Genomic DNA, 10,765 nt, shown 5'->3' with positions numbered 1-10,765 from the left:
AAACTAAACAGATTTTTATATCACAACAAACTTGAAAAATTACAGATTAGGAGAGTTCACCTTTACAGTTTTGATGTACACAAACATAGCCAATTCCACAATCACTGTCCATTTCACAAACAGGCTGAGCTATAAACAAAATGTAATACAGTAATTTTAGAAATACTTATATACTGATATTTACTATGTAACAAATAAAATAGTACATTACATTGCATTTAATATATTTTACGTTTTGTTTTACATTTTAAAAAGTGATTCATAATTTCTTGTTCTAGAACTAGCATTAAAAAGTAATTAATTCAGAATTTTGCTCAATGCAAAATAAACTATTTTATATAATTAAGTATGATCAATGATAAAACAATTTTCTATAAAAGTATAGTGCAACAACAAACAAGCTAAATATTACTATCTTTTTGTCATAGCTTTTCAACCATCAAAAAAATATTAATTTTTGGGCTATAAATTGATAACCTATAAATTTTTTGTAATTAACAAGCAGTCATTTCAGTTATTGAATCAATTAACTAATAACGAAAAACCTATCAAATATTTTAATATTAACTGGTTTGTTTGTTTGTAGTTAAGCACAAAGCTACACAAAGGGCTCTGTGCTCTGCCCATCACAGGTATTGAAACTCAGTTTCTAGCATTGTAAGTCTGCTGTGCCACTGGGGGGCATATTAATTGGTGTTTTCCTCAGTGGTTGCTAAGTGTTTTACATAATTTAGTCGATGTAATGTTAATGAACTTCGAATTTCTGTTTTTATACAGAAGTTGTTCACAGGTATTTTCAAAATTAGGCATTTAAATAATTAAATTTTACAAACATGTTCATTCATAAAAAAATTTCCTAAATTCATGTTTAAGCCTTCACCTAGCAATTAGGTCCATTCTCATCTGAAATTTCATTAAAATATGTTTGTTTTTGGATATTCTGGGTTAGCTGTTTTGAACAGATAGACTAGAGGGAAGGCAACAAGTCAATAGCACCCTATCACCAGTTCTTGAGTTACTCATCTGACTGAATAATGGAATTTGATGGTCACTTTTATAATGCACCCATGTCCCAAAAGTGGAGAGTGCAATTTCTTTTTTGGTAATGGGACGTGAATGATGGACTATGCTTATTCCACCATTAAAGTATGAGAGTGTGTGAAACTTGTGATTTCATTTTCGAATGATACTGTTCTGCACCAATATGCAGATTAATATTGTAATCTATCTAGAACAAAAAGTGAATTATAAATCAGAAACTGATACTTACCTACAGAGCATTCAGATGATGGAGATCCTGTATAACCTGGTAAACATGAGCACACAGCTTCATGATTCAGAGCTTGACACAAAGTATTCACACCACAAACACCACCAACCAAACAGGGATTCTGACAGATAGTGTTTATGCAAGCCTCATTAAAGGGACAGTTGTTATTTGTACGGCATCCCACTAAAGAGAAAACATATCCAAAAAAGCTTAAAAATTTCCTTTTATTTAATAAAAATTAAAATTAATACATGAGTAATATTCAAAGGAATAAGAATAGTTAATTTACCATTCTTTTGGGAACATACATTTATTGTAAGTGTTATCATTCCATTTATTTATATAAGTTTGTGTTGATAGCTACACTAGGCTGTTGACTGAAATTTTAAAATTAGGAAATCTTGGATATTTTTTTCTCTAATGCAGAAAAAAAATGTAATAAACAAACAAAGAAAAAATGTGTGTGTGATTTAAAACTCAAGTATGAACTATCACACATTATAAAACCTACTAACTTATGTGACTAACACATAACCACCGGGAGTTGAAAACAATGACTGAAATACCCATGTGACCAATTTATTTTCTTATAGTTTATTGATCTTATAATTTGTAATGATCCTTGTAATCATGAGCATTATTCCATAACTGTATTATTGTAAAAAGAAAATAAAAGTATCATTTGTTTTAAGTTTCTTAATAGAAGACAGTTGATTTTTAACAAGTTGAAAATAAGATTTCTAATGTTTTCAATTTGTTAAAAGTCACATGATTCTAGAAAATACAACTCTACAGCTATCTTTTTCACAAACTAATTATAATTAGTTAATATGAAATAACAATTAAGATGCATAGTCACTAAAGCATAATCCACACAATATAGAAAAGCGACATGTAGTTTCTAGTAACATAATGTCACATTTAAACTCACGGTTAGTTTTTAATGTTATACATTATAGGATGTTATCACTACTTTAACAGGTTTGAATGTAGTTTCATTTTATAAGAACCATATTCCAGGTCCAGTGTTGCCCTGTTGCCTTTGGAACTACATTCTTCAAAATCAAGAATGCTTTACCTGTTTGCTATGTTCAAACAGTACTGTTTGTCATTGCAATTTCCTCTACAACAAGCTTCTGTAAAAGATGCTGAGGTCAACCTTAGACCATACACCTCGAAACTTTTTTCAAAGATACTCTATTGTCTGTGAATGTTGGCTTCCAAGACCATATTTACTCTGACAGAAAAGAAAAACTCCATTGGAACTATATTGGTGGGCTTCATATATGTGGTCAAAATAGACTCTTGGGATTCAAGTTGTTTTTGACCATTTTTCTCATAAAAACAATCAGTGATTTCAGACAGTGTCTGAAAGTTCAAGAACCTTCATCAACTTTAACTCCATGCTTATTATTTTGCTAATGGTTGCAGAAAGTATGTTAATCTTCATCACAACAGTTTTCTGAACAGAGGATTCTCTTTCATAACCATAGCTTTCACTCTGGAAGTGAGGATATTTATTCAGTTTGGTCTTTGATGTAGTTCTGAAGCCTTTGCTGTTCTAAACACTCTACTGTAGTTTTTCCACTTTCATGAAAATAATTGTAGCTCCTTTGGAGCTACATCATTTAACAATTTTAGTTATGAAAATATACATCTCTACAAAAAAGGCTTTTTAAATCTATTCCTGGCAGACTTCACTGGTAATTGGTTGAACCAATTATACAGGTGCTAAATGAGTTGCCTATAGTGCCATGGCTTGTTACTGTACTATCATACAAAAATGTGCTTATAAATTGTGATTAATCCTCTGTACCTATTCCAACAATGAATAAATCATTATAAAAGTAATAGCTTAAGACTACAACAGCAAAGACTGATAAGATACTTTGGTTAAGTTAGTGCTGTGACACACATGAATAATGCTATATATATTATAACATTCATATTTTAAGAGTATTTTTTGTATTGTTGAACTTAACTTAATTGGTTTAATTTTTGATTAGCTAGTTAAGGTTTCATTTTTTAATTGAGAATATATTTTTGAAATGCATATTTTCAAACTAAGGCTGAGAACTAGAATGTTATGTCCCATGATTATTTTTCCTTCTCACAGTGGAAATATTTAACCAAACTGCATGAGATTGAGTACTTATTTACTAAACAGTTTTTAATTTCAGCTATATTCATGTTTGACTGTTTTGTTTTTAAGCAAAAATCTACACAGTGGTCTGTGTTATGTTATGTATCAAAACCCAATTCTTGGCATTATAAGCCCCCACTGTTAATGCTGAGGCACTGGGGGCTCACCTGTATTTAGTAATATATATTTTAGGAAACCACAAATTACTACTCAAACACTTTACTTACTCTCAATTGATGTAAGTAATCGATAACCTGTTCTATCCAATGATATTTAATTGGTGGCTATAGCTATTTTCGCAACTGAACTTCATTAATAACTGTTCTGACCACATGCTGTGACTTCATAAAAAGGTGAAAATTAAGGAAAATTATGTGAGAAACAAGACATGAATCATTATATTCTCAAGGAATGATTGTTTCTTAGCAAATATAAACCTATACTTTGGTATGGACTAAACTTTCTAAAAACAATTATAAATACACTGTTTACAGGTATAACTCCTTGAAAATACACCGAAATGAAAGTTGAAACATCTTTCCATTATATTTGGCAAATTACACTAAAACATGTTACAAGATGAAAATATATTAATTCTAAAATATTTTTTAGTTAAAAACTGTTAAACCAAAATTTAATTCTTAATGTTGCTTAAATTTTGAAATCTGGTATGAAAATATGCACTTGACACCTGAAAGGTGCTCATAGGTCATAACAAGATTAATGAATAATAAGAAAGTAAAATGTATTAACCTAAAGATTTGTACAAACAAAGCTTTGTAAATTTATTCTTCCTTCCATTTTCGTGTTGTTACAGTTAAATTCAGCACAAAATTAAATAAAAAATCAGAGTAGTGTGCACCTTTGATAAATTTATGAACTGGTTGCATATAGACACAACTTTGGCTTTTTGATTTTTAAAACTTAATTTTCGTCTTTATTAATGTTGTATTCTACAATTATATTTTAATCAAGTTCGTATGTACATAATTCACTGAAAGAAAAACAACTGTACAAAAAATTTCAACGAATTTATTAAAAAACATAAAACAGGCTATTTTGTAAGTCACTCACCAACACATTGAGACTGAACACAGACTGAACCAATAGCACAGTTTTCATCTTCTTTACACTGATCGCCAGCAACTACTAATGGTACAAAAATACAAGTTCAGAAGTACATTGTTTTTATAAATAACTTGTACATAGAAAAATAATTTGAGAAAATTAATAATTGTAGACACAATAGGTTAAAAAATATTACCAATTTAATATAAGCCCCACTGGGTAAAGAAAAGAAAATGTGAATATATTACTGTAGACTTACTGCATGACTAGTTTAAGTAATGTTAAATTGCTTTTCCCCCGTTTGACTTCCACTGTTTTATAACAATATTATTCACAAACAAATAACAAATTTTTAGCTCTTTAAAAGCTGAAATTAAAATGCAAAATAGGATGGAAATGGTAATTAGATTTTTTTATTTTTTACTAATACAGAATATTATCACTTGTTACATTATTTTTAAAAATTATTTTGCAGAACATTAAAGTGTTAAGTTTCATCTGCTCATAGCAAAATTCTGCAACAATTACCATGGATTTAAAGGTTTCTTAATTCATATAAAGTTGAAAAAAAAGAATATCTTGATTTCTTCATTAGTTTTAGGAACAATACCTTTATTTGGAAGTACGTTACCTTCATTACATAAAACTTTTGGATCTCCAGTGAAGCCACTTGGGCACTGACAATAGGGAATGTGCTCAAAAGGAAGACAAAGGGCTTTCTTTCCACAAACTCCACTCTGGCCACATGGGTTGGCACAATTACCACGAATACATGCTTGGTTTTGTGGGCAGTTGTTATCACTGTAACATCCATCTGGTCAGAGAAGTATCATTTTAGTAAATATTACATACATCACATTTTCTTAAGTATTAAAAATATAAACTAAAGTTTTAAAACAAAAAAATACTAGATTAAATAAAATGAAACTGCTTTGTTATTGTTTTGAAATACAGCTTACTCCTATAGCAAGAGAGAAAAGACATAATAAATTGGTTTATAATAAAAAAAACAACAACAAATATTTTAAAAGTACAATTGATCACAATAATAAAAGAAATCATTTATTCATTGCCATTTGTAACATATCAGTGAAACAGACAACCACTGAACTGGAAGATATGTAAAAAAGAAGCTATTCAGAAATTGAATATAAAAGAACACCAGTTTATGCTTCTTCTAATGATGGTATTGCAAAGTTTTCTACTTAAAATAAACCACAAGTAAATGTATGAGCACACAAAAGGAAAAGCATAACATATATTACAAAAACCAAAAATAATGAACTGTTTATCTAGGAAGTACACTACAGTTCTTGATTTACAAAATGAATGTTACCTGTACATCTGCTTCCATCACATATTTGACTGGCAAGGCAATCAGTGTCTTTGCTACAGCGAACAACAGCTGGGACTAAGAGTAGAGAAAGTAATTTAAATCACTTAATCTATTAATGAGTCAGCACTATGCAGAATGAGATGAATAATCTGAGATGATGATGCAAACTCTTTGTAAATTTAATAGTTCCATATTTTAAAGTTTTTAAAACATTTTGAAACTAAATATATTTTTAATTCAATTTTTTTGACATTAGAATTCAACCAACTTTAGATTAAGTTATTTGGAGCTATTACTTTTCTTTGTAAGTAAGTTTTATTTAACGGAACAACCAAAATTCATCTCTACCTACAAACATATGAAAAAGTTGTACCCAAAGCTGTCTCAAGTAGAATTTATATTTTATATTTATTTCTACATGTCTATCTTTATATCTAAAACAGTGTATATTAATCAAACAATGTAGATATAAGAATAAGAAAATAATTAAATTGCCTCTAAAAGTTCACAAGTTAGCAAATCTAATGACAAAACTTACTCCGCACACATTGAATCTTTGGGTTTCCTGTAAATTGAGATGGACAAGAACATATTCGATCATGGTTGAATGGATTGCATACAGCATTTTCACCACAAGCACCAAAAATAGTGCACGGATTCTGACAATGATTATTAAAGCAGCTTTCCTCAAAGGCACAGTGTATATCACTTCTACAGCCTACTGTAAAAAGACAATATGGATTTTACATTCAATATGGTTGAGCTTTTACATGCAAGTTTTTTAATCTCTTAAAAATTTTTACCTGTTATTTAAATAATTAATGCTTGAGGATCTGTAGTGATGTTGGTTAATTCTGCTAGTTTACATAACTCCTTGTATAGATTTAACTCTTTCAGCATGGGCTCGATTCCCAGGACCGACCTTGTAACCATATTGTGCTTGTTATAGTTTTCATGCTATAACTTTTAAATTAGTAAGCATATGTTAAGGAAATTTGGCAGATTATTAGTAAACATTACAATGCTTTCATACACAAAATATAAATTTTTTTTGTTCGATCTTAAGGTTTGTAAAATAATGTTTTTCTCATGCCTTTTTTTTCTTTTTGCATGTTGTCTATCCAACATATGAATTATAATGTACAGTTTGATACCAAACTTATTGACATAAATTCATGAAATAGTAGTTCAATAAAATGTTAAATGTGAGTCAACAAACGTGATGACATGGCCTGTCACCTGTGACCCGTCTGGAAAGGGTTAATATATATATACAGTAAAATCTCTAATATTGCAAGATAGACATCCAATACAATGAAAAATATTAAAATCATAAATGATTATTTATAAGCAAGTTTCTGTCTACTAACTACTAACTATTCCAAACTGGTTGCAAGGATTGTTGAACTACATATAAATAATTAGTTTCTATGACTTGTTTCCCCAAATTCTAACCTTGGGTAATTAGAAGCAATGCACAATTTGCAGTGCTGATAGTTTTTTTTGACTGAGTTCAATCTTTTAAGCATTTTCCAAATTTGAAGTTTTAGGAGGACCTTTTTTTATGTGAAGTTACTTTAAGTTGAAAAAAAATATGGTTGAAAAATTTTTTGTATATATGTATATGAAGCAGTTTTGACAAATGTACTCTGCTTTGTAGGAGCAATATAACACATTTCTTTATAATATGAATTAAAGAATACTTACCAATACATTTACCATTGTCACAAATATTTCCAATAGGGCACTGAGTATCATTATGGCAGTATGAATCAATGACTGTGAAAAAAAAAAAAAAAATTCTTCTATTGCAATCACAATCATGATGTTTTACAAAAGTAAATAAAACAAAAGATATGGGTTTAATGCCAAAAGCATATGAAATATTGGAAAACCAACAGGCCTAAAAATTCTTATAAAAACAAATTAATTGCAATGCTTTTTTTTACATTCCTCTTAATTCTACCACAGCATTTCATAGAATCTTCTGTTCCTTATCATCTAGTTCAGTTGGTGAGTTCTAGCACTGAATGAAAAGATTATTTAGCAGTAACTCGTGGGAGACAAAAGATAGATCTGGAATACTATTTTTTATACATTTTTGATGACAAGCCACAATGAAAAAATTAAGAGTAATATAGAAAAATAAACATATCCAGTTAACTTGTTTTTAAACAAATGTTGAGGCTCATTGGTTGTAAATATTTTGCTGATTTTTGGTGTTTAAATCATAACTTTAAAAATATCAAACTCCATATATGAACAACATTTCATAGAATCTTGTTTCTCATCGTACAGCTCAACTGGTGAGTTCTCTTACAGAACAAAAAATTTATTTGGCAGTGACTTGTGGAAAACAAAATCTAGATATAAAATTCTATTTCTTTTACACATCTCTGGTCTTGAGCTGCATGGATGAATTAAGAGAAAGAAAAGTCGAAAAATAAAAAATCTGCAGTAAATTATTTTTATAACAAGAAAAATATTCCTTACATAACTTGTGGTAATGATTTATGTGTTGTATCATTAAATCTATTATGTTGTGGCTAAAGACTGAATTTGTCTATGGAGAGAAAGTATAACAGTATATAAAGAACTTTAACCCACTGTAATAAACACACACCCCCCAGTGGCACAGAGGTATTTCTGCGGACTTACAATGGAATCTGGGTTTCGATACCCGTGGTGGGCTGAGCACAGATAGTCCATTGTGTAGCTTTGTGCTTAATTACAAAGAAACAAACAAACAATAAACACACATATTTGGCTATAATTTGTGTCCCACAATTTTTATACTAATAGCACAGACACAGTTATTACTTTTTGTTAATAATGTCCACAATCTTTTTTTGTGTAATAAGATTTTTAGGCAAGGTTTAAGTTATATTTTTTTATAAGAAAATGACTGATGTAACATAATATTTTCATAACTTCTGTGATAATATAACAATTACACATATAAATATAAATTATCATTTTCTTAACTAGAAATTTTGCAGTAGTTTTTCTTGTAATTAAGAAAAGATTATAATTTAGTATTTTTTATAAATATACACTAAATTAAATTAATTTTGTGTGAAGGGGCCTTGTTTTGGATCCAACATTAGAAATCTTAAAAGTATAATGAACAATAATTATAGTATTTAACACATATTAACTACTTTAACCATTTCATGATTTAAAGGCACTGTTGGTTTGATAATCCAAGTTATTATACAGTAGACTTAAGCATAAAAGAATACATGTTTACAAGTTTTATAATAAAAATCAAACAATGCCTTGTGCTCTCCCAGTTTTACTGATAATTAAGTTATATCTAAACTGTATCACAACATTCTTATCCTTAAGACACCAGTTTGAAACTTCTAAACATTTGTTGGTTTGTTTGTAATTATGCACAAAGCTACACAATAGGATATCTGTGCTCTGCCCACCACGGGTATCGAAACCTGGTTTCTAGTGTTGTAAACTTCTAAAGAAATAAGTTAGAAACTCAATTTAATGAGAACAGATTTTAGAATGAGAGTAGATTTTAGTATCTTATTATTCCAATCAGAATTTTCTTTCATAATCATACCTCTAGGCTACATTTTTTGTTTACATAGCTGTATGTAATTGTAAAATTATAAGCAAAACAGTTTATTCACAGGAAAAGTATGATATTTAAATTAGATCTAATTACATGTAAGAATATCACTGATTTAAAAAAATCCTTAGGTACAATCCAAATTGGAAACAAATATAACTTTTCTGAGGTTTGAAGCATTACAACATGAAATAAATAACTATATATATTTAGAAATTCTTTAAAACGTCAAAAAGTGGACAGCAATTAAGTTGAGCAATTAACAGATCAAATTAGTTAGTACTGTGTATTGTTTAAATATCTCTTCAGTTTACTAACTTGGAGAACATTTGATAACAGGACTGCCTATCATATTCTTTGGGCAGCTACATGCTACTTCATGATTGATTGGTTGGCACTCAGCATTTTGTCCACAAATATTAGGAAGCAAGCAAGGATTTAAACATTGGCCACTGCTACAAACTTTGTTGTATGGACAGTTGTTGTCATCTCTGCAACCACCTAGAAGTTATAGAATAGCATTAAGAATTGTTTACAACTCAAACATTACATATAATAGCAAGTATAATAAAATCTACCAGCAATATTTTACTAGAAAGACATTTCTCACTTTTCTTGGAGAAAAGGTTTATACAGAAAAACTTGCAAAGAACTCAAATGAAGGATGATGTTCCAATGTAATAGTTACATTGAAATCAGATTTAAAAAAAAATTATTTCAAGTGCATTAAAATCACATCATTCACTCAAGTTCACTTGGCACATTGTTCATAAAACCTCTTAATTATCTGCACTCAACTTGTTAACTACATTTTTCACACAACGTTTTGGTCTAAAATTACTGTTTACTTTCACTAACTGCTATATTCAAATGCACATTAATTATTACTTGAAATATAACAACTTTTTTGCTGTTAGATTAATGATTTTTGTAAAGAAGCAAAACTAGGAATTAATGAAAGTAATAAATAAGTGAAAGAAAAGTAAAATCATTATACTATTTGAGGAATAAATGGTTTCATTATGTATTAAACATACTGTTGGTGTGAATGTGCTTTGTAGTCACAATGAAAAAAACCTATACTTAGGATTGGTGAAGTGAAGAAAAGTGTCAATGGCCACTATTCAATTTCTCACGTTATATAGCTGCACAATAGCAGATATAATAAATAAACTTATGTATTTTTGTAATCTTCTTTCTTTAAGCAAATTATGTTTGTTCACTCTTTTAAATAAAACAAACTTAAAATAATAACAACACTAAACCCTTTTACTGTTGTTCTTCTCAATAAAGATATATATATATATATATATATACATACAAATGTTATTTTGCAGGTGCATTAATTTTTTATTTATAATA

At 29.0% G+C, this 10,765-nt stretch overlaps 1 protein-coding gene across 1 annotated transcript in view; it reads right to left on the bottom strand.

Moving 5' to 3' along the window:
- Window positions 1-10,765, bottom strand: part of LOC106459538 (fibrillin-1-like) — a 122,045-nt gene that overhangs the window by 45,817 nt on the left and 65,463 nt on the right. The window contains exons 60-67 of the mRNA XM_022386048.1: window positions 9,722-9,904; window positions 7,525-7,596; window positions 6,356-6,538; window positions 5,818-5,892; window positions 5,113-5,295; window positions 4,488-4,562; window positions 1,271-1,453; window positions 61-129 (exon numbers count right to left, since the gene is read on the bottom strand). Of these exons, the coding sequence (XP_022241756.1) occupies window positions 61-129; window positions 1,271-1,453; window positions 4,488-4,562; window positions 5,113-5,295; window positions 5,818-5,892; window positions 6,356-6,538; window positions 7,525-7,596; window positions 9,722-9,904 (1,023 nt within the window). The remainder of the gene's footprint in view (window positions 1-60; window positions 130-1,270; window positions 1,454-4,487; window positions 4,563-5,112; window positions 5,296-5,817; window positions 5,893-6,355; window positions 6,539-7,524; window positions 7,597-9,721; window positions 9,905-10,765) is intronic.

Source organism: Limulus polyphemus, unplaced genomic scaffold (genome assembly GCF_000517525.1).
Source record: "Limulus polyphemus unplaced genomic scaffold, Limulus_polyphemus-2.1.2 Scaffold624, whole genome shotgun sequence".
Taxonomy (NCBI): domain Eukaryota; kingdom Metazoa; phylum Arthropoda; class Merostomata; order Xiphosura; family Limulidae; genus Limulus; species Limulus polyphemus.
This window is presented reverse-complemented; position numbering and strand designations above follow the sequence as displayed.